Source organism: Aquarana catesbeiana, linkage group LG03 (assembly GCF_042186555.1).
Source record: "Aquarana catesbeiana isolate 2022-GZ linkage group LG03, ASM4218655v1, whole genome shotgun sequence".
In the NCBI taxonomy this organism is placed as follows: domain Eukaryota; kingdom Metazoa; phylum Chordata; class Amphibia; order Anura; family Ranidae; genus Aquarana; species Aquarana catesbeiana.
Genome location: NC_133326.1, coordinates 574,684,108 through 574,709,289, shown reverse-complemented (window position 1 = coordinate 574,709,289; position 25,182 = coordinate 574,684,108). Strand labels below are relative to the sequence as shown.

The following is a 25,182-nucleotide window of genomic DNA, read 5'->3' as shown; positions in this document are numbered from 1 at the left end:
AGAATCGTGCAGCTCTAGTTTGTACTGTCTGTTACATACTCGCTTGTGGCACAGTCATTAAACCATATGGCCCATTTAAGCCCCTCCCACTATTGATGCAATATGACCACACCCACAGTTTTGGCTTGGTGCCACAATATTGCCACATACCATTTTTTTCTCAGGGGGTGAAAAAAAAAAAACAGCCCCGGGTGCCAGATGTGCTGGCTACGCACTGCTGATGACACCAAGATAAACTTATTAGAGATGGTGTCAAGCGTGTGTGACGGCAACCAGGTGAGGAGTACAAAGACAAGTGTGTCTTGCCTACAGTCAAGCATGGTGGTGGAGTGTCATGGTCTGGGGCTGCATGAGTGCTGCCTGTACTGGGGAGCTACAGTTCATTGAAAGAACCATGAATGCCAACATGTACTGAAGCAAAGTTTGATCCCCTCCCTTCGGAGACTGGCGACAGGGCAGTATTCCAACATGATAATGACCCCAAACACACCTCCAAGACGACCTCTGCTTGCTAAAGAAGCTGAGGGTAAAGGTATGGACTGGCCAAGCATGTCTCCAGACCTAAACCCTATTTAGCATCTGTGGGGCATCCTCAAACGGAAGGTGGAGGAGCGCAAGGTCTCTAACATCCACCAGCTCTGTCACCAGCTCTGTGATGTTAATAATGTATTAGAATTTCGTGGCAATATTCTAGTGAGTGGAAAAAACAAAATTAAAAATAATTAGAGGATAGTGCAATAAGTGCATCAAAGTGAACACAATGTGTATCTAAAATGATGAAAATTATAATAAAATAAATTATTAATTAGTAGTGGTGGTAGTGGCATATATAGCCTTCACTGCAAGGACCAATTGTCTCTGTACTGCAGTTTATTGCTGTAGCCACTAGCTCTTATTGGTGATAATAAAGTAGGATAAAGTGTATCAAAGTGAACACAATATGTGTCTAAAATAATGAAAAATGTATTGAAATAGATTAATAATTGGTAATGGTAGAAGTGGCAATAAACAGCCTTCACTGTGAGGACCAATTGTCTCTATATCACAGTTAGTTGCTGCAGCCACTAACACTGATTGGTGATAATATGTGCAAATCGTGCAATATACAAATATTATAAAACCACAAAGAAATAAGAATATAAATAAACTAATAAATAAATAATGCACACTAGTGCTAAATTGCAATAAAAATGTTGCAATAAAGAAGTTAATGTGATAAAGTCCACTGGTGAAATAGATAAAATTGAAATTACAACAAGAGAGTCTTTAAAAAAGAAGCGGGTTGATGGGGACCTTCTGATCTTCTGATAAATAACTGGCAGGTGTTTAATATAATGTGATGAGCTTGTGGCACTCCTGGTGGTGTCTCCTGTGTGTAGTCTCACAAAACTCTCACCTTCAAATTATGGTAAAGAGGCATTAGGGGGTTGTAGATTTCTAGTACAAGCGCTATCAGTGTAGTCCATGCATTCTTCCCTGTTATTCCTCCATCGCTATTCCTACGCAACTCCGATCTTGTTGCCGGAGGCCTGGCAGCCCTGTGTGTATTCGGTGTGCGGTGGGGAAGGTGGAAGTAGAAGGCTGTTTATGCCACTTCTACCATTACCAATTATTAATCTATTTCAATACATTTTTCATTATTTTTAGACACATATTGTGTTCACTTTGATACACTTTATCCTACTTTATTATCACCAATTAAGAGCTAGTGGCTACAGCAATAAACTGCAGTACAGAGACAATTGGTCCTTGCAGTGAAGGCTATATATGCCACTACCACCACTACTAATTAATAATTTATTTTATTATAATTTTCATCATTTTAAATACACATTGTGTTCACTTTGATGCACTTTATTGCACTTATCCTCTAATTATTTTTAATTTTGTTTTTTCCACTCATTAGAATATTCGCGCAAAATTCTAATACATTATTTACATTAATTAAGTGTTGGTGTGAACACCCCTCATTTTGCTGCAATATTATATTTTGTTATGTGATTTTCACACTTTCCCCATACAATATTATTGAGGTTTTTCACTTATTCTCACATTTACCATCCGAAGAGCGCGAAGGACATTTTTTATTGCTATTCACAGCTCTTTGATGTGTCATGGAGGAGTGGAAGAGGACACCATAGGCAAAATGTGAAGCTCTGGTGAACTCCATACCCAAGGGGGTTAAGGCAGTGCTGGAAATAATGGTGGCCACACAAAATATTGATACTTGGGCCCAATTTGGAAATTTTCACTTAGGGGTGTACTCACTTTTGTTGGCAGCGGTTTAGACATTAGTGGCTGTGTGTTGAGTTATTTGAGGGGACAACAAATTTACACTGTTATACAAGCTGTACACTCACTACTTTACATTGTAGCAAAGTGTAATTTCTTCAGTGTTGTCACAGGAAAGTTATAATAAAATATTTACAAAAATGTGAGGGGTGTACTCACTTTTGTGGGATACTGTGTGTGTGTGTGTGTATATACGGTGGGGACAGAAAGCATTCAGACCCATTTAAATTTTTCACTCTTTGTTATATTGCAGCCATTTGCTAAAATCATTTAAGTTCATTTTTTTCCTCATTATTGTACACACAGCACCCCATATTGACAGAAAAACACAGAATTGTTGACATTTTTGCAGATTTATTAAAAAGAAAAACTGAAATATCACATGTTCCTAAGTATTCAGACCTTTGCTGTGATACTCATATATTTAACTCAGGTGCTGTCCATTTCTTCTGATCATTCTTGAGATGGTTCTACACCTTCATTTGAGTCCAATTGTGTTTGATTATACTGATTGGACTTGATTAGGAAAGGAACACTCCTGTCTATATAAGACCTTACAGCTCACAGTGCATGTCGAGCAAATGAGAATCATGAGGTCAAAGGAACTGCCTGAAGAGCTCAGAGACAGAATTGTGGCAAGGCACAGATCTGGCCAAGGTTACAAAAAAAATTTCCGCTGCGCTTAAGTTTCCTAAGCGCACAGTGGCCTCCATAATCCTTAAATGGAAGACGTTTGGGATGACCAGAACCCTTCCTGGAGCTGTCCGTCCGGCCAAACTGAGCTATTGGGGGAGAAGAGCCTTGGTGAGAGAGGTAAAGAAGAACCCAAAGATCACTGTGGCTGAGCTCCAGAGATGCAGTCGGGAGATGGGAGAAAGTTGTAGAAAGTCAACCATCACTGCAGCCTTCACCAGTTGGGGCTTTATGGCAGAGTGGCCCGACGGAAGCCTCTCCTCAGTGCAAGACACATGAAAGCCCACATGGAGTTTGCTAAAAAAACACCTGAAGACTCCAAGATGGCAAGAAATAAGATTCTCTGGTCTGATTAGACCAAGATAGAACTTTTTGGCCTTAATTCTAAGCGCTATGTGTGGAGAAAACAGGCACTGCTCATCACCTGTCCAATACAGTCCCAACAGTGAAACATGGTGGTGGCAGCAACATGCTGTGGGGTGTTTTTCAGCTGCAGGGACAGGAAGACTGGTTGCAATTGAGGGAAAGATGAATGCGGCCAAGTACAGGGATATCCTGGATGAAACCTTCTCCAGAGTGCTCAGGACCTCAGACTGGGCCGAAGGTTTACCTTCCAACAAGACAATGACCCTAAGCACACAGCTAAAATAACGAAGGAGCGGCTTCACAACAACTCCGTGACTGTTCTTGAATGGCCAGCCAGAGCCCTGACTTAAACCCAATGAGCATCTCTGGAGAGACCTAAAAATGGCTGTCCACCAACATTTACCATCCAACCTGACAGAACTGGAGAGGATCTGCAAGGAGGAATGACAGAGGATCCCCAAATCCAGGTGTGAAAAACATGTTGCATCTTTCTCAAAAGACTCATGGCTGTATTAGATCAAAAGGGTGCTTGTACTAAATACTGAGCAAAGGGTCTGAATACTTGGACCATGTGATATTTCAGTTTTTCTTTTTAATAAATCTGCAAAAATGTCAACAATTCTGTGTTTTTCTGTCAATATGAGGTGCTGTGTGTACATTACTGAGGAAAAAAAATCAACCTAAATGATTTTAGCAAATGGCTGTAATATAACAAAGAGTAAAAATTTAAGGGGGTCTGAATACTTTCTGTTCCCACTGTATATCTATATATACCTGTATATCTATATATAGAGAGAGAGAGAGAGAGAGAGAGAGGTATCTATAGATATCTATCTATCTATCTATCTATCGATAGATAGATAGATATATAGAGAGAGAGAGAGATAGAGAGAGAGAGATAGATAGATAGATCTCCCTCTATCTATCTATCTATCTATCTATCTATCTATCTATCTATCTATAGATATAATTTGTATACACACATCCTACCTTCTGTGCTTTTAATGTCTACACTAGGCCAATGTTTGGTGTGCTGGATGTTCACAGAGCACTTAAAAAAATCCACAAACCCAAAACATAGCAACCTCATTGAAGTCTATAGGAGCCGAATCTTGTAATTTTTTTTTGTAAATGTGATCTTTTTTTATTTACGAGCTTTTAATAAAAAGGACATTAATAGCTGGGCATCGCCATGGGGGCATGCACCAAATGCAAAAAAAAAAAAAAAAAAGATAAATTTTTTTTTTTTTTTTCATGTGGCCTAAAGTAAGGGGTAATATTACCCACTAGAGACCGGGCCTCTTTCTGAGATTAGTTAAAGTTAAAAACATTTTTTTTTGTTAGAAAATTACTTAGAACCCCCAAACATTATATATATATTTTTTCTAACATCCTGGAGAATAAAATAGCGTTCGTGGCAATACTTTCTGTCACACCGTATTTGCGCAGCGATCTTACAAGCGCACTTTTTTTTGTAAAAAATACACTTTTTTGCATTAAAAAATAAGACAACAGTAAAGTTAGCTCAATTTTTTTATATTGTGAAAGATAATGTTGCACCAAGTAAATTGATACCCAACATTTCACGCTTCAAAATTGCACTCTCTCATGGAATGGCGACAAACTTTTACCCCTAAGAATCTCCATAGGCGAAGTTTAAAAAATTCTACAGGTTGCATGTTTTGAGTTACAGAGAAGATCTAGGGCTAAAATTATTTCCCTCGCTCTAACGATCACGGCGATACCTCACATGTGTGGTTTGAACATCGTTTTCATATGCAGGCGCCACTCACGCATGCGTTCGATTATGCACGCAAGCTTGGCGGGACGGGATGCATTAAAATTCTTTTCTTTTTTTCTTATTTATTTTACTTTTTATTTTTTTATTTTACCCTGTTCTTTTAAAAAAAATTGTCACTTTTATTCCTATTACAACGAATGTAAACATCCCTTGTAATAGAAAAAAAGCATGACAGGACCTATTAAATATGAGAATCTGGGGTCAAAAAGACCTCAGATCTCATATTTACACTAAGATGCAATATAAAAATAAATAAAAATGTTGTCGTTTGAAAAAAATAAATAAAGATGTCCCTTTAAGAGCTATGGGCAGAAGTGACATTTTGACGTTGCTTCAGCCCTGCAATGGTATGGAGATGGGTGGCCATCTTCCCCTGACTCATCTCCATACCTAACAGGGAGAAGGATCCGATCGCCTCTGCGGCAGCTCCGGTAAGCGGCGGAGGGCATAGATGAGCAGCGGGAGGGGGGGCCCTCTCCCGCCACCGATAAAGTGATCTTACAGCGAATCCGCAGCTTAGACCACTTTTGTTCGAAACCGGACTGCTCACTGAAGAAGAGGATGCCAGGGTGTATGGCAGCTAGCTGCTGCCATAACAACGATATCCCTCTTCAAAGTGCCGACGTATATCATCGTGAGCCGGTCCGGAAGTGGTTAAAAGTACACAAATCCTTTTAATAACATGCTTGAGGGATGCCCTACACCTGTACGTGAAGTGGGGCATGTGCAGGTCACTTATCTCATCCGGGATGTCCCCTGACTTGTTTACAATTTGAAACAAACCAGCTAATGGGTGGGCAACCAGAAGCTGTCATTAAGTGGCATTAGTAATACCACCACTAAATGAGGTTACTTTGGCTGCAGTAGCCAGACAATTGGGCGGGTGAGTGAATGAGCAATATCTGTTCTCTTAGTTGCCCTATTTGGTGAACTGGAAACATCTTAGGTTCAGGTTGAACTCATGGTTGACCTAAACCCGAAGCTCATCCCTGGTCTACACAAAAGAGGCTTTTACAGGTAAATAACATGCATAAAGTATACGTTGGCACTTTAAAGATGGATATCTCGGTAACGGCAGCAGCTGCTGCCACAACCATGGTATCCATCTCTTCAGGAGCCGGTCATGTTTACGACAGTGGTGGTCTCTGCAGCGGATTCGCCACCCCCCTCATGCTGCTCTCCAGCGCCCTCCGCCGCTTACCGGAGCCGTCGGCAGTGGCAGAGGCGATCAGGACCTGTCCGTGCCCGGGTATGGAGACGAATGAGGGGAAGATGGCCCCCACCCGTCTCCATATTACTGCAGGGCGGAAGTGACGTCATAACCTCACTTCCACCCATAGTCTTAAAGGGCCATTTTTTCAAAGTCATTTTTTCAAATGACAATTTTTTATTTTTTTTTTTTATTGCATTTAAGTCCAAATATGAGATCTGAGGATTTTTTGACCCCTAGATCTCATATTTAAGAGGACCTGTCATGCTTTTTTCTATTACAAGGGATGTTTACTTTCCTTGTAATAGGAATAAAAGTGACCCAATTTTTTTTTTTTTTTTAAGTGAAAAAATAAATAAAAACAAGTAAAATAAATAAGAAAAAAAATATATTTTTAAAGCGCCCGTCCCGACGAGCTCGCCCACAGAAGCGAACGCATACGTGAGTAGCACCCGCATATGAAAACGGTGGTCAAACCACACACGTGAGGTATCACCGCAATCGTTAGAGCAAGAGCAATAATTCTAGCCCTAGAACTCCTCTGTAACTCAAAACATGCAACCTGTAGAATTTTTTTAATTTCTTAATGGAGATTTTTAAGGGTAAAAGTTTGACGCCATTCCACGAGTGGGCCGAATTTTGAAGTGTTGGGTATCAATTTACTTGGCATAACATTATCTTTCACAATATAAAAAAAAATTGGGCTAACTTTACTGTTGTCTTATTTTTTTATTCAAAAAAAGTGAATTTTTTTCAAAAAAAGTGCACTTGTAAGACCGCTGCGCAAATACGGTGTGAAAAAAAGTATTGCAATGACCGCCATTTTTATTCTCTAGGGTGTTAGAAAAAAAACAGTATATAATGTTTGGGGGTTCTAAGTAATTTTCTAGCAAAAAAACTGTTTTAAACTTGTAAACAATCTCAGAACGAGGCTAGTCCTTAAGTGGTTAAATGCATAAATAATATGGAAAAATTGTTGTTAGGATGAATGGTCTAGTTCGGGCATACTACTTTAGGACATTTCTTTCTTCTTTCTCCTTTCTTCCTTTTTCTTTCTTTTTTTTTCCCCTCTGCTATTGTGATTTGTTGTAAATACTGTTGTTATGTAGAACAATACCTGTGCCTCCAACTAACTGAGGCTATATATTTGTTTGAGCAAGGAAAAGATGAAGATGGTTATGATATACTTTATACTGGCATAATGATGGCATGCATGACAAAGAAATTTGATATGGGGGTTAAGCGCTACATAACCAAATGGAAGTATTCATACCTTGGCTTCGTTGTCACAAGAATATTTTTAACATTTCTAATAAAATAAAAATATTGGAAAATAAATGAATGGTCTGGTGACACGATCTCTTTAACTGCTGTACACAGAGAACAATTTTATGTGGCAACCAGAGTATGAACAATACACATAAATATGAATACATTCAATGATAATACCACTAAATGGAAATACACCTTTCACCATTCATTTTGTGCACAAAATAATTTAGAGCTAACTTGTCCACATAAGTGAATTTACTGATCCTTATCTGCTGCGCTGAGGGGATTTATCATTTATAGAAAACTCAGACTTTATCAGTTCCCTTCAATAAATATTCTTATTGCGTAGTTCATATTTAATTCTAAAAAAGATTGACCCATGGGTCAGGGAGATGTTTATGAGTTCTGACTCTTCCTGGGGAAGGCTAAATCTCTTTACATTATAGCCCAAGGCTCGAGGTAAAAAATCTATTTGCCCTAGCGACTTCTACGTTTACTAAAATGTCACTTTGCGGGCTATAGACAGAAGTTTTCTGTGCAAGATCTCGAGCGTTTGAAGTTCCTGCTGTATTAACCTGTTTTCTGCAAATTGAACACAAGGGAATTGGCAACTAATGACTGAACTGCGCTAAAAAAAAAAAAAAAAAAAAAAAAAGAAACTTGATTTTCTTAGAAGTTACAGATTCCAACTGGTAATGACGCATTTAATAAGTATGTTTTTGGCGACATCAGTCACGGTGTCAATTAAGGGCGACTTGTAATAACTCGTACAGAGGCTGCAGGCAACTCACTGTCTACATAATTAGTAGATATTTATAGGCTATAACATTAAAGAAATTGGAATAAAAAATAAAGTTTTGTAAGGTTAAAGAGAAACTATTAAGTGCTTTTACAGAGTACACATTTTGAATTATTATTCCAATATATTTATAATACATCTGGAGGAGACTATCACTTACTTACATATTTTGATTATGCTTTTTTAGATTCAGATTTGTAGATTTTTTTTTCCCTCTCCTTGTCCCACCTCTCATAATCTTTCACTCTCTCTTCTTATTATTCTTTGTTTATTTCTTTCTTTCTCTATTTCACTCTCTCTTTCTCTCTTATCTCCCCTCTTCTCACTTTCTCTCCCGAATCTTCTCCTCCTTTCTTTCTTTATCTCTCTTTAATCCTTTCTCCAGTCTTCTCTTCCTTTTTTTGACTCTTGCTTATCTTCCCCCTTTTCACTTTCTCTCCCCAATCTTCTTCTACTTTTTTTTTTTTATTATTTTTATTTTAGCACTCTGTTATCTTCCCCCTCATCTCTTTCTCTCTCCAGTCTTCTTTTCCTTTCTTTATTACTCTCTTATCTGCCCCTCATCTCTTTCTTTATCCTTCTCTTATCTTCCCACTCCTCTTTTTCTCCCCCAGTTTTCTCTCACTTTCTTTATCACTCTCTTGTATCTTCTCTCTCTCTGTTCTTATTACTCTTTGTTTCTCTCTCTCTCTCTCTCTCTCTCTCTCTCTCTCTCTGTTCTTATTACTCTTTGTTTCTTTCTCTCTCTCTCTTCTTATTACTCTTTGTTTCTCTCTCTCTCTCTCTCTCTCTCTCTCTCTCTCTCTCTGTTCTTATTACTCTTTGTTTCTCTCTCTCTCTCTCGCGCTCTCTCTCTCTCTCTCTCTCTCTCTCTCTCTCTCTCTCTCTCTTCTCACTTTCTCTCCACAACCTTCTCCTCCCTTCTTTTTTTATCTGTCTCGTATCCCCTCTTCCTTTCTTTATTTCTCTCTTATCTTCCCCCTCCTCTCTTTCTCTTTCCAGTCGTCTTCTTTTCTTTATCACTCCTCTTATTTTTCCCCTCCTCTCTTTCTTTTTCTCTCTCTAATCTCCCCCCTCTTCTTTCTCTCTCCAGTCTTCTCTTCCTTTCTTTGTCTCTCTTTTATCCTCCCCCTCTTCACTTTTCCTCCCCAATCTTCTCCTCCTTTCTTTTTCTTATCACTCTCTTATTTCCCCCCTCCTCTTTCTCTTTCCAGTCTTCCCCTCCTTTCTTTATCTCTCTCTTATCTTCCCCCTCCTCTCTTTCTTTATCTCTCTCTCTTATCCTCCCCTCCTCCCTTTCTCTCTCCAGTCTCCCTCTTCTTCTTTTTCTTTTGTTTCTTTGCTTTCCTTTCTTTCTTTTCCTGCTTCCTCTTTAATCTCCTCCCTCCCCTTTTTCTCTCCCCAGTCTTCTCTTCTTTTCTTGCTTTATCTCTCTCTTATCCTCCCCCCTCCTCTCTTTCTCTCTCTCTTATTCCCCCTTTATTTTTTCTGTATCGACTCGCCCCCTCTCCTCCCTCCACTTTCTTTTTCCCATTCTTTCTCTCTCTCTCTCTCTCTCTCTCTCTCTCTCTCTCTCTCTCTCTCTCTCCCCTTTACAGATAAGGTCTGACTTTTACTGACCCATGTATTTCCTCCTGATTCTGGGTTCACCAACCAGGAACTGACATGTTTAGACTTCCCAGACTTCACTAGCTGCTTGCTTGTTTAAGGTCAGGAAGAGGATGACAGCGCTATAGCCTGCACCTTTTAATAATAGTAGTTTGGACCGCATGGTCTTTGTGTGCCATTAGTGTTCTATGATTCAGTTTTAAATAATATCCTTTTATTTTGTGTTTTCAGATACCTAAAGTATACATTGGATCAGTATGTGGAGAATGACTACACCGTTGTCTACTTTCACTATGGCCTAAATAGTCGCAATAAACCATCTCTCAGTTGGCTCCAGAGTGCCTACAAGGCGTTTGACAGGAAGTATGTTACTTGTATATAAGTGAGCATGCAGTTTAAGTGTCCGTGCAAAATTTAGCCACTGGGTAAACCTATTTAGTGTGCTACCCGCTTGCTAATCCATTATCAATAAAAGCAAGATTGCCTGAAAATGTATAATAACGTATGTGGATATATTTTACTTATCAAAGCCAACCTCAGGAATTGAGATGGAGGCTGCGGGGGACTAGTTGCACCATTGGAAGAACCCTACTGAAGTGCAGAATAAGGCAAGTATTTCTCATTGTTGCAGCAACCCACACAACCTTTGCAGTGTAGGGGGGCCCCATTGCAAGAGTAGATTTTATTGAGCTGGGCATTACAGTGGTTGTAAACCTCTGAAAAGAAAAATGAACAAAGCATATCCTTCTATAGTGTATACCTCCCTTATCTATAACACTTAGTGTGGAACCTTTCTGCTTGCTCCTTCCCCTATCTGCATGAGTCACTTCTGGCATTATTTGTCACACAATCGTCTGCCCCCTCCAACACACAGCATGTGATTGAAAGCTTCAGCTGTGCATGATTCCCTATGAGACTGTGTAGAGGGGAGTATTTCCATTTCCTCCACTCAGGTCACAGATTACACAATGCTGTGCATTGAGACATCAGATCACCCTTGCCTTCTGCAAGCTGAGAAAAACATCTGATCTGTGTGCTATGGAAGACTGTAGAGGAGAAAAGGTGCAGATAATCAGGTACAGCTGATGTAGGAGGATTTAATTCATTACTGTATACTGTCACCTGAGACTAGTTACTTCAGTGGTCTTATGTAAGGATTTATTATCACTTTAACGGAGTATTCACTTACAGCAGCCACATTTAGATCAACTTATACAGTGTACGAGAAGGTGTTATTTTGACCCTTTAATAGTTTCTGCTAGCAGCCAATCAAAAGCTGAGGAATTAGCTCCTCACTTTTTTCACTCCATTGGAATAAATTTAGTACAGCATAAAGCATGCACTGATTTAAATATAGTGTTGGATTTTATTTAAAAAAAAATCAAAAACCCAGGGGAGTAGTGGGAGGTGGTTGGCAGAGATGGGATGAGATCAAAATGCCCAGATGTCTACTTTAAGATTCATCATCCTGTCTCTTTTTTTTTTTTTTTTGAGGTTTTCCCCTCTGATGGTAGAGTTAAACGTTCATTATATTTTATTTTTAGTTCAGCAATAAAATCCTGTTGGAGGTTCTAAACCTTCCCCACTGTACTAGAAAATGTTTTTTTTTCTTTGTTGGGAAATCTCCTCTCCCTTCCATTTGGCTCTGCCTCCCATCATGTTGGAACGGGGGAATGGGGCTTTTCCCTCACATACTGTTTTGTCTGCTTGGGAAAAACCTAGACCTAGTCTTAGAAAAAAGAGTAAAGCAGAACTGCAGCCAAAAAAAGACTAAAATGAGTAGCCTGTTAAATGATAACAAAAGAAAACATAAATTCACTTTCAATCCAAAGATTTTCCCCACAGTACTTTCTGCCATGAGATGTCCTAAGCCTGACGACCAGAATCAATCAACCCAGTTCCCTGAGTCCAAGTCATCCTGGACCCACCTCCAGCCTGTGACAGAACAGTGAAAGGAGAGCAGCTTTACTGAGCTAATTGCTAGGATGCTGGTGGCTGGGCCACACAGCATCATTGGTTGATATGGAGTGGGAGGCTATCTGCACCATAAAATCAATGCCCTGCCACCAGCATCTTGGCAACCAATGACACATAGCATCACTAGTTACTAGGATGCTGGCAGGTGGGACAAAGTGTTATCGGGATCAAAAATGGGGTGAAGCCAAAGTATACCTGGATTAAAAGTTGGTATGATCCCTGATGGGCAGCCCACCCACAGTTCACCAAGCTTAGAACAAGTTTAGCTAGGTTTATTACTGCCTGAAACTGTAATAATTACTGACCAGATGGCACTTAAGCCTTGTACACACCACTAGGGGGTTGAACAAAAAGAAACTGACAGTTCAGGTCAGAGCTGCTGTATTAACAATCCAATGTTAGTACAGCGATCTCCCCTGCTTAACTATTGTGTTCTGACAGTGGGGTGGCTCCCCTACCAGAATACTCCGGTCAGCGCTCTCAGCCATTGGCTGAGCGCACCGACCGGGAGCAGGTCGGCAGACCTTTTTTGGTCATGAGCCTTCGAAAGAAGCCAGCCATTTAGCGGGCTTCTGTCAGACAAGCTGCTATACACGGGCCGAATGTCGGCCGGTTTCTATTGAACCGGCTGACAATCGGCCCGTGTGTACTAGGCTTTAAACTAGGCATGTTTCTATCCCCCACTGAGTTTACTGGTTCCTCCTGTTTCACATGCCTCATTGTTTCCTGTGTCCTATAGTCACTAGGACACAGATTTGACTTGGGCCAGCGGGAATAACCACTAAACACGGTGGGGAATATGCGTTGGCCAGGGAAAGCACTGAGCACCGCAGGGAATAGAAGTTGGTGGGAGGAACCATGAGCACAGTTGGGGATAGGTGTCAGCACTAAGCACAGCAGGGAATAGGCATCAGCAGGAGGAACCACTGAGCATAGCGGGGAATAGGCCTTAGCAGGAGGAACCACTGAGCAAAATGGGAGATGGGTGTCAGCAGGAGGAACCACTAAGCAGAGCGGGTGAAAGGCACTGGTGGGAGGAACCAGTGATCACAGCAGGAAATAAATACAGTAAAATCTTGGATTGCGAGCATGCTTGTAATTCAATTCACAACCGTTTATTCATAAGTCCTTCAGTCTTCAGTTCATATAAAAAGATTATAGCAATGTGATAGGTTGGGTAACCAAAAAATGACCATCCACAAATGGAAGCCTCCACAAGGGGATTAGAAGCAAAATCCAACAGGAGCTACAGAGAGGCGCCTCTAAGTGTAGCAATATGGTTACATTTAATGAAGGTACAACTTTTAGCAACTCACATGGTTGATGATTAAAAGAGGCACATCTAAGTATGCAGATATCTGGGGCAATCCAAATAGACCATCCCCCGCACCGCCAGCTCTCACCACTGTCAGTTTGCAATCGTGACTGGGAAGACTACCCTGCAGTAGAGCGATCTAAAAGCGTTGCTTGAAGCGCTCATGGAGCGCAGCGTGGAAGGGACAACGCCAATGAGGAGCATGGTCTATGTGGACAGCTTAACCCCCATGCCTGCATACTTAGATGTGCCTGTTTTAATCATTAACCATTCAATGTAACTGCATTGCTACTCTTAGCTATGCCTTTCTTCTCTTTTATACTCAGTTGTGACATGACGCTACTTATATATCAAGACATCGCTTGTATATCAAGTCAGGATTTCTAAAAAAAATGTAGCTTGTCTTGCAAAACGCTATCAAACCAAGTGTAGCGATGTAGTTGCTGCTAGTAACAGACAATCCACCAATTCACCCCGCTGCCAGACTTCATACATCACTTGCAGAGACAATGAACAGTCTTTTGCTGGTTTTGTTTTTTTGTTGTTTTATTGGGGGGTGCAATTTGGATGGGAAAAGGGTATATGGGATGCCCAAAGGATCGTTTGTTTGCCATCATATTTTAAAAGTTATCTTCCTATCACATAGTTGGAGCCAGAAGAATGATGTGCATCTGTATTTAGAATAATTCTCCTCCTGCATCTCCATGCACACTGTTGCTCCTCCTCCAGCAGACTATTCTTCTAGGATTTCCCCATCCATTACTGTGTAAAGGGTGGGGACATCACTCCTGACCATGTAGGAGTGATGGTCCCAGAACTTCTCCTCTCCTGCCAAAAACTTCTTTCCTCCTGTACAAAACTTCTTGAAGTGAAATAATGTCACATCCTCTTCTATCAAGCAATAGGGACCCCCTCTGAATGAGTCCTTAAGCTGGCTCTGGTTGCTCGCTGCTACTGGGCCTGAGGCCCAGTAGTTTAAAAGCATATTTGTCTTGGATGGTGGACTACTGTTCCCAGCTAGCCCAGCTTGCAAATCCTGTGCCCTCAGGCCACATCGATTTGACACATATCCCCACAGTCTCTCCTCTTATCCAGGACTCCCCATCATTCACCGTGTGAAATGATGACGACTCTGCTAATGACCGTGTAGAAGCAAAGTTCCCTCACAGACTTCCTGGCACATCCAGCCCTCCACTGTGGTAACACTCACCGACCTTTCACTGCCCTGAGTCCTTGATGAGGAACTTAACCGGACCATACGTTCTGACAGCTTTACCTGCCCCTCTGCTCCAGGAGTTCTTTACCACCGACCGTGTGGTGACAAAGACATTGCCAATGACCGTGTAGAGGCAAAGTTCCTTCACAGCTCTTCCCGGGCCTCCTCCTGCTGCCTAGTATTCAATTCCTCACTTCACTCAGCCGACATCTCCCCCCCAGTGGCATGTTTCCTCAGCTTATATAGGAGGCCCGCCCCCTGCCAATACAAGGTGGGGATTGGTCAGGGCTCCCACATGAACTGCCTGCCAATCCAGTTCTAGGCCCAGCCCCACTTCCAGAATATTCTCCCTGGAAGCAGGGGAGGCTCCTCAGAACTGGAGCACAGGTGGTCACACTCACTGCCACTCCCAGCTCCCAGATCAAAACAGACAGGCCTAGCTTGCAGCATAAACCTGCCTAAATTTGTCTGTGCTGACCTGTCCCTAATACAAAAACATTACTAGCACCTACCTATTGGTAGAGGGTGCTACATTAGTTACTCTCAAACCAAGGTTTTACTGTATAAGTTAGCAGGAGGAAGCACTGAGAACAACAGGGTAATAAGAAGATGGACACTGGAAGTTACATAGTAAGGTTGAATAAAGACACCAGGCCATCCAGAGTGAGTGTGGGGTTCGTGTCTACAATTCTCTCTACCCCTGTACATTGTGTCTCTAGATGCTCATCTATTGTATTATTATTTATTTAAGGTACCCATATAGCGCCATCAATTTTTACACAGCGCTCCACACATACATCACACCCTACCCTCAAGGAGCCCACAATCCTCAACTCACATTCATGTACTGGGGCCAATTTTGGACAGAAGCCAATTAACCTACCAGCTTGTCTTTGGAGTATGGAAGGAAACCCATGCAAGCACAGGGAGAACATGTAAGCTCCGGGCAGGTAGTGTCGTGGTTGGGATTTGAACCAGCAACCCTTTTTACTACTAGGCGAGAGTGCTACCCACTGCACCACTGTGCCACCTGGTATACAGTGTTGGTTTCTGATAATACTTACTATATTCTTTGCAGAGATGGCTTTAATTTAATCCTTCAGTAAAGCCACAGAATCATTTTAAGCAATAATTTCAAGTGCAGTACTGAAATAGATCAGAAGTAAAAGGGAAACATTTGTAGATGAAATAGGAGCAGAGAGATTTAGGTTCATAGGAAGGACATTAGGAAGATATGTAGTCAGATCATCTCAGCGTTCACAGTAGCACTGGATCTCATTATAAAGCCACTTTTCACCAGCTCACTATCATCTATAATAACAATGCAGATCACTATCTGGAAGGCTGGAATAACACAACGTGACACGTATACAGAACAGGGCCCTTCAAACACTCGTTTCATCTTATTTGGCTAGAAAACTATTAGCAAACATTGAGGTTTTTTTTGATGAAAGTCTTTGATGGCCTCTTTTGTGCCTGACTGTTTCTCTGACAATTGCATTGCCGAAATCAGGATATCACAGCCTTCTGAGACTTCATAGGGACAGATGATAAAATAACCCCAATAATTTCACTGTCATTGGTGTAGAGGGGATCCACGCATCGTCGACGTACACGCTTCAAAGTGATGAGTGAATAATGGAAGTAGATATTGTGAAGCTCAGATGGGAAAACCAGGAACTGTATTTTTTCCTTTTTTTCTTTGGTTTGCAAAACGCTTTTGTAGAGATCACACTGGCCTAAGGACATGTAAATGACAGTACTCTCCGAGCCTTTTTATTGTCTGCTAAGGTCACGCTTACCTCCCAATGTTCTGAGATGGGAAAGACCGACCCTTTAAACTCAAAATATTTAGACAATGGGTATACACCTGCCGCACCCCGATCACATAGACCAGTGTTTCTCAACTCCAGTCCTCAAGGTGCAGGTCATGTTTTTAGGCTTTCCATTATTTTGCACAGGTGATTTGATTAGTTTCACTGCCTTAGTAATTACCACAGCCATTTCATCTGAGGAAAATCGTGAATACATGACCTGTTGGGGCGCCTTGAGGACTGGAGTTGAGAAACACTGACATAGACCATGACAGATAGCAATGAACAGAACAATTTCGCTCTCATAGCTGCTTGAGAAAAAAAGACAATCTTGTAGTTTTATTTATTTCATTCAGGCCCAGTTCACGCCACAAAAACGCACTCCAGATCTGTTCCTGGATGTGTTTCTGCATGCGTGTTTTTAACACGTTTTTGATGCGTTGCAGTGCGTTTTTGGTGCATTTTTATTATCTAAATACAAGAGTCATGTTCATTCTTATTTGAATCTTGTTGTGCTTTGTGTATTTCTTTCAGATCTGTGCAATAATCCAGTGTGAAACTTTGCTTCTGTGCAGGAGCTTCGTGTAATAAAGATCAATCACTGCTGCTCTCTTTCCTTGTGCAGGATGCAGTGGCAGCTGGTGTTTTTTTTTTTGGGGGGCGGCAAACAACCACCCCTCCTCCTAGCGGCCGATGGCACCTCACCCACCCACTGCTGTGAACAGAACTGAATTGAAATGTAATTTATTGTAGCACCCTGATGTTTAGGCAGGGTTGCTAGTAAATTTACCTGCCAGATATAGTTGCCTTGGCCAATTGATAGGAGATCAATTGATTCCACCCTAATTCTGGAATTGCTGCACTTCTCTCTTCTGTCACTAGATGGCCAGGTATCTGGTGGCATTAGATAAGACAAGGGCATTGCAAGGACAGTTTAGGAATAGATGGGGTATCTCAGCCAATGGGCAGGGATCTTCTTTTTGGGTACTTGGCCGGCTGGGAGAGCCAATTTATTTGGGTAAGGTCAGGTGATCGGGGGTTCTGTGCCACCTGGACGGCTATCTGGGTGGACATTTGTTGTACTGCCCCGGGCTGCTAGGCCAGAGCCCAAGGGTTATCCCAGGGACATCTGGCTGCTAGGCTGTCTGAGGTTCAGAAGCAAGACAGCAGCACAGGGTTGGGACTGCGGCTTGAAGTCCAACCAGAAGTGAGAACCTGTCATGGTCAGAGGTAGAGGGGAAGTTGTCACCACTAAGGGACCATCCACCTTATTACCAGGGACCACCATGAGTAGCTGAAGCAAGTACCAGAGCAATATTCTCACCAACCGGGGACGATGAAAAATTGGGAAACTTCAGCAGGTGTTAAGCCAGAGATCTAGCCAGCGAGGTGACGCTTGCAGAGCAGTCTTGTGTGCCAAGGCAGGGGCCGAGCAGGCCAGTGGGGTGACGCTTGAGGAGTATCTGAGTGCTAAGCTAGGGACCCAGCAGGGACACAGGGGTGAAGCTTGTGAGAGATACTCAGTGAGAGGATTGGAATTTCAGGAGATCCAGTGGCAGTGGATCAGCGGGTCTAGGTGATAGACTGGAAGCTCATTTGAGTGAGGATCGAAAAAGGAGATTGTGGAAGTGAAAGAGTTCATTGCAACCTTTGTTAGAAGATTGTTGCCATAGGAGACAGCGTGTCTACACATGCAGATGTGGTGTCTGGCTGGGTGCCTTTCCCTGCATGGCTGTCTACCTATAGCAGTCTCGGATTCTGCTAATTAACATTGCAACTACTAAAGGGTGTCCTGGCTCTAACCCTCTCTCTCACAGTTCTGTTTAACAGAAAATAAATCTCTTTGCATTCAAGAAGTATCTGGCGCCCATCTACCTTACATTGCACCCACCATGCCTCGTAATCCACTCTACACAGAAGGATGTCAGCTGTCCCTAACTCTGAAGGTCACCATTAGGCCTGGAGAGGCCCTGGACTTGGCTACTGTGACAGACCTAGCCGGGACAGAGGCTGTTGGAGAGGACTGAATGCAAGCCTGTTGCCTTTTGATTATGGGCCCTGGATTTTAAATGGAACAATACTCTTTGTGAGGTGAATGAGAAATCCAGTCTGAACTGTACTAATTGGACTCAGTCGTGTATATATGTATGTATTGTATGTTGTTTGATTCTGTTGGGGACTCCTTGCTGTGGATTTGTGTCCCTGAAGAGGGAGGGGGGATTCCTCCAGCAGCCCCCTGCTGATAAGACTGATTCATTCTGTTGGGACACATCCTGTGAGGAGATGCTGGTGTCATCAACTCCAACTACCTGTGTTTATGTTAATTGAATGAGCTGATAACATTGTCCTCCATACAATGTAGGAGACGGGACGACTCCTATTGGAGCTGCTGCTATTGTGAGAAAATGTCCTGTGATAATTAACTCAGTCTGGGCAAAAGGTCATGTCTCAGTCACCTAGGCTGTATAAAGGATAAGTTAATTATCTCATGTTAATTAGGTTAATTAGGTTACAGTTGTATTGTTAGAGGAGGTTCCAACGGCATATAAAGTCTTGTAATTTTGATTCTAAAAAAAAGTGAGTTCATGTTAGCAACAAGCAAGTGTCACCTTGTTTTGTGCTCAGAGAGGTTGGAATATCTGATATCTGTATACAGACTGGGAGGAAGTGGTATATGACGGAAGCACTCAAGCGGAGTGTGGGACGTTCCGTGACATTGGTGGCAAGCAGCGGGAAAGCTTCCTGCAGTCTGGGACATCCAAACTTCCATCTGGATCCAAGGTCCAGATAGCAGGAGAGGAGAGGTACAGATACCAGCCGCCATGGATGAGGAATTCAGAAGGAGGTTGCGAGAGATGCAGATACAGCACAGAGGACCAGTATCGGAGGAGGTCCTGCTGGGATGGTGTGATTCTATTCGCTGCAAACTCTGGAAGGAAGCTCTAGCCCGTGAGCAGTGACACCAGGGAAAAGTTCTCCCCTCCATCGAGGAAAGGTACTGGTCGCAGTACGGACTGCGGGTGCGGTTTTTGGGAGAAAAAGCAGATAGCTGAATTAAGCAGGCTGGTCTGGGCAGAGATAAAGCTGGATGAGAGCTACAGAGCCCTCCGGTGGCATGTATCCCAAGCATGTCCCTGGATAGCGGATAACAGCCCAACGGAAGGCTTAAGCTACGGAGGCTTGGGACTGTTGTATGTGAAGCTGACAGGGGACTCTAACTTTGGGAGTGATTTGGAGTGGCGGTTGGACAAAATCATGGATTTCAGAGAAGGGCTACTGAACATTTCGGAAGTGCACTGGGCACAGGAAGATTTGGAGTTTCTGGCCATTCAGGAATGGGAGCTAGAGATCGCCTACAGACGGCTGCTAGACATTGCTCAGTGCCAGGGCTGGGCTCCCTTTGCCTGGGACTATCAGGAAATACCAGCTGACAACCCTGAAATCCTGGCTGAAGAGTCGGCAATGTGGCAGAGCAATAGTGTGCTTTGCCAACCTGCCCCCACAGCTAGGGAGGCAGAGGTCTTATGGCGGATGCAGCAAGTGCTGACTGACCTTGATGATCCTGTTTCTGCATGGGATGATCTTGGATGGAGGAATGTGCCTGTCCAGTAGCATGCCAGAGAATCTGCAGCGGAAAATCTGGAGATTGCCATCCCCAAACCTGAAGTGCTGACAACAGGGCAGAGCTCTGCTAACCTCTGCCCAGCACTGATAGCATCTTCTGGATTCCATGGACAGGAGATGGTGAACCTTCATCCCCAGACACCAGTTGCAGAGACAGGGGATTTGATAGACTTTTCTGCTGAGGAAGAACCATCGGGTGAGCCCCCAGCAGAAGAGTTGGGATTAGGGCCAAACTTCATTGCGCTCTGCTCAGCACTGATGACATCTTCTGAGTTCCACGGACAGGAGATGGTGAACCTCTATCCACAGACACCAGTTATAGAGGTAGGGGATTTCATAGACTTTTCTGCTGAGGAAGAACAACCTGATGAGCCTCCAGCAGAAGAGCTGCTATTGGGGCCAAACTTCACTGTGCTTTGCCCAGCACCAACAGCAGTATCTGTGCAGTTACAGGGAACTTCCCCAGTTGAAGCACCGGCAACCGGGCAGAGTGCTACCAACCTCTGGCCATCACTGGCAACAACTACAGAGTTCCAGGGAGGTGAGGCAGTCGGCCTCCCTCCCCAACAGGTAGCCAAAGCAGATGGTGTGGGGTTTCCAGCAGAAGGGCTGGCAACAGGGCCGAGTACTGCTGGACTCTGCCCTCAACTAACAGGAGATGGATTTCCTGTGAAGGTGGATGGTACTTCAGTCTCCACCTGTATACTCCAGGGATGCTGGGCAGTCGGCCCAGATCCCCAACAGCATGATGGAGTGAGCCCAGTCCCCCTGTCTTCTCTCCAGCGGCAGAAAAGATTCCAGTGAGAAGGGCCAGTCCAGGCCTCTCCCCAGCGGCAGATATGTTCTCTGAGAGAGGCAGAGGTTGGCTGGGTGAGTAATACTCTGTTTAGAACAATTTGTTTGGGGTACTGTGTGGGTACAGGCAGTAGAGGACTGGAACTACTGATTAACTTCGGAGTCAACCCGTCTGGGGTCTCCTCCTGTGTTAGTCTCCTGCCGAAAGGGGAGAAATGTGACAGACCTAGCCGGGACAGAGGCTGTTGGAGAGGACTGAATGCAAGCCTGTTGCCTTTTGAATATGGGCCCTGGATTTTCAATGGAACAATACTCTTTGTGAGGTGAATGAGAAATCCAGTCTGAACTGTACTAATCGGACTCAGTCGTGTATATATGTATATATTGTATGTTGTTTGATTCTGTTGGGGACTCCTTGCTGTGGATTTGTGTCCCTGAAGAGGGAGGGGGATTCCTCCAGCAGCCCCCTGCTGATAAGACTGATTCATTCTGTTGGGACACATCCTGTGAGGAGATGCTGGTGTCATCAACTCCAACTACCTGTGTTTATGTTAATTGAATGAGCTGATCACATTGTCCTCTATACAATGTAGGAGACGGGACGACTCCTATTGGAGCTGCTGCTATTGTGAGAAAATGTCCTGTGATAAATAACTCAGTCTGGGCAAAAGGTCATGTCTCAGTCACCTAGGCTGTATAAAGGATAAGTTAATTAGCTCATGTTAATTAGGTTAATTAGGTTACAGTTGTATTGTTAGAGGAGGTTCCAACGGCATATAAAGTCTTGTAATTTTGATTCTAAAAAAAGTGAGTTCATGTTAGCAACAAGCAAGTGTCGTCTTGTTTTGTGCTCAGAGAGGTTGGAATATCTGATATCTGTATACAGACTGGGAGGAAGTGGTATATGACGGAAGCACTCAAGCGGAGTGTGGGACGTTCCGTGACAGCTACATTATGAAAAAAAGAAGAAGAAAAAAGGAAAACGTGTGATTTACTGGGAACCTCGCATTGGCACTGTGTCTCCCAGTGCTAACCAGCAGCCGTGTGCTCAGCATAGCTCACTGGCTTGAACAGGCTCTAAGTGTTCTTAGTCTTTGTGTTTTTTTACTTTATTGTGTATTTATAGTTATTTGTTTACGGTCATGGTAAATGTTTTTTCATTTTTTGATGTCATCACTGTTGCAGATTTTTCCTAACTTCCATTGTAAGCAGGACAGGAAGTGAGGGGAAATTTCTCTAATGTAGCCTCAGGGAGCAGTAGAAACCCAACAGGTGTATTAATCTTTCTGCATTCTATCCAAAACTAGAACAAAATATTTGGCTTGACATAAATATTGAGAAGTTGTTTCTTCCTCCACAGGTATAAGAAGAATCTAAAGGCGCTTTATGTTGTGCATCCAACTAACTTCATCAAAGTTCTGTGGAAAATATTCAAGCCGGTGATAAGGTGAGTGAACGCAGTTGATTTTATCAGGTTCAATTTTGCTTAGCCCCGGTTCACACTTGACACGGTGCAGAATTCACAGCGAGTTCTGTGCGAATTCCGCATGTATTTCGCACGCGATTCATGCTTCATGCGAATCAATGTGGGTGCGTATATTAAGTTAATGACACCCCAATATCAGTATGCAAAGCGCAGTGGGATCCGATTCTGGTGCGACCAAAAAAAGGATTCTGCATGTTTTTGGTTCTAATTCAGTGCAATTTGAGCCATACGGAATAACGGCTCAAATCGCACTGCTGAAGATTCGCATGTGATTTGAACAGGAATGTGGTGCAGTTACTGCTGAAAATCACATGCAGTTCCCTGCACTGCATGCTAAAGTGGAGATTTTGCTTACTTCCTGTCTCAGTGACCACACAGACATGAGGGGAAATCTCCTCAATGGCTACATGAACCTGACAGAGCTTCTGCCGGGAAAAAAAAAATGCATGAGTTTGAAATGGGTTTTAATTCTTATTGAGCAACATGATACTTTTTGCTATATGTTCTCTACAGATTTTCTTTTAGCATCAGAAAGGAAATTCTAAACTTCCCGCATAATTTTCCGTGCCTCAAATTTGTATGCAATTAAGTTTTTCGGTGATAAGCATTTGGCGTGATAGTTATCGTAAGCTCTCTCTGCACTCAGCCTCCAAATCCTCGATGCAATGTTCCTACCTTTCATCTCCTATGCAGCTCTCCTTGCGGTGAATTAGATTTGCAGAAACTGACAAGCTTTATATGTAATGTATTCATCTGACTGCGCTGAGCACCTGATAAATTGGTCACTGTATAGGAATTTCACGTTGCATCGTTTGATAAAAATAACTCAAGAAATTTGTCTGACACAGACATTGCCTTTGTTATGGTGCCATATTAAGGCTGGGTTTACACTAGCTAGGGCCACGGCTTACAGCAACAGCATGGGGTCCGGTGCATGTCTATTCACTGTTTCAGGTGCAAATCGGATCCGAATTTTGGCCCAAATTTGCACCTATAATGGACTAGAAGACGCACAGGACCCTTCTGCAATTCAGACCGTGACCACCACACTATCATGCGAATTGGATGCAGTAAAATTCGCATCATCACCACATCTGATTCGCATCAGTGTGAACCCAGCCTAAAGGATGACTCTACACAGACCCGATCTCTTGTCTAGCAATCGGGCTAAAGCCTGCTGTCCCCTAAAATCACAGAGCCGTTCCAGGCTCTGGAAGGATCCTGTCCATATTGTCGGGATCCACCCAGATGGCTGATCAGCAGCTGGCTCAGCCTCTCAGCACGTGGCTAAGATTTGGAGCCAGCCACTCCCGCCCCCTCTCCAGTGTGGCACCACAGTCACAGTCCAGTGTGGTCACCTTTCTCTGCTCAGAGCTGACCAAGAACTAAGCAATTAGCATCATGTGATCGCTCAGTTCACAGGCTTAGAGCTGGCAGGGGACAGCTGCAACATCACACTGATGCTGGAGCACAGAGGTGAGTATGTTTGTTTTTTATAACAACTCCAAACCTTTAAAGCTGAACTCCAAGCAGATATAAAGCAAACATCATTTATTCAGTTATGGAATTGTTCAATAAAATAATTAGGCCAGGTTTACAATTATCCATGTCTGCTTTTGTCCATTTTTGGTGCTTTTTGTAAAGTGCAAGTAACCTGGCATTTTTTCTTACCTGATGATGAGAAAAGTCAAGTCTCCTGGCTGTACAGAGCTGCCTGAATCTCAGGATTAGATGGACAAAAATACAAATCCTTTGGCAGTATCACAGTTCATATAAGTATTTCAGCAGTATACTATTTGCCTGGAGTTACCAAAAAAAATGTCACTTTCTAGGGTTGCAGCAGATACAGATAAGTAGTTTTGTTTATATTTTCAGGTTTTAATAGATTGTGATTTCACCACTACGCTTTTTATTTTAGTTTTAAAGTCTTCTTAAATAGTAATGTTCTCTTTTAATTCAGTCACAAGTTTGGCAAGAAAGTTTCCTACATGAACCACCTAAGTGACCTTCGAGAGCATCTCCGATTTAACCGTCTCGTCATTCCACAGGAAGTGTTACAGTAAGTTCTGCAATATTACAATATACTATGGGGCATATCAAGGTATGTACATTAGCATGGGGTGATTGTTGATTAAAGCTGGCCATAGATGGAATGAAGTTAAATCGATTCAGCAGGGGCCATCTGAATTTTTCGACCCATCCATGGCAATACCCGTTCCAGATAAGTTGATCCAATGATTGACTTATCTCGAATCGGGTTGTTGGAAAATTTGCAATGTTGCGGCGGAAAGAGTGGACACTTTTGACAAATTTTTGGGACAATTGACATTTATACAGCGATCAGTGCTATAAAAATGCACTGATTACTGTGTAAGTGCCACTGGTAGGGAAGGGGTTAACACTAGGGGGCAATCAAGGGGTTAAATGTGTGTTCTAACTGTACGGAGATAGGACTGAGTAGGAGAGGAGACATTTCGCTGTTCCTACTTACTAGGAACAAACGACATGTCTTCTCTGCTCTGACAGCATAGGGATTTGTGTGTTTTTTTACACAAAAATCCCAATGCTGGCGCTCGTGCACGCAATCACGACCGCTGGCCACGCGCATTGGGTCCCCTGCTGTGCAGCGGGCGCTCCCCTCCGGTGGCTCTTAAAGGAACCCCGCACCTGTACGGGGTTTCGCGCAGCAGTATATGTACACAAGGCGGTCGGGAACCGGTTAAAGTGATACTCAACTACCACTGCACCAACCAACTGCATGTTTTTCCACCATTTGTAGTGCTCTTCAAAGCACATACTCACCCACACAGCAAATCCAGAGTTGTGCTGCTGCGATACGCTGTTTGGATGCCACACAGCATGTCCTGTGTCGCCATCTTGATGCTTTTAGGAGTAAAGTTCCCCCATAAGACAG

The 25,182-nt window shown here is 42.9% G+C and overlaps 1 protein-coding gene across 3 annotated transcripts in view; it reads left to right on the top strand.

Moving 5' to 3' along the window:
• The window catches only part of ARHGAP8 (Rho GTPase activating protein 8), a 157,531-nt gene that overhangs the window by 56,999 nt on the left and 75,350 nt on the right, over positions 1-25,182 (top strand). For all 3 annotated transcript variants that reach the window (XM_073621928.1, XM_073621931.1, XM_073621932.1), the window contains exons 5-7: positions 10,273-10,404; positions 22,143-22,229; positions 24,229-24,327. In XM_073621928.1, coding sequence (XP_073478029.1) covers positions 10,273-10,404; positions 22,143-22,229; positions 24,229-24,327 — 318 coding nt within the window. The remainder of the gene's footprint in view (positions 1-10,272; positions 10,405-22,142; positions 22,230-24,228; positions 24,328-25,182) is intronic.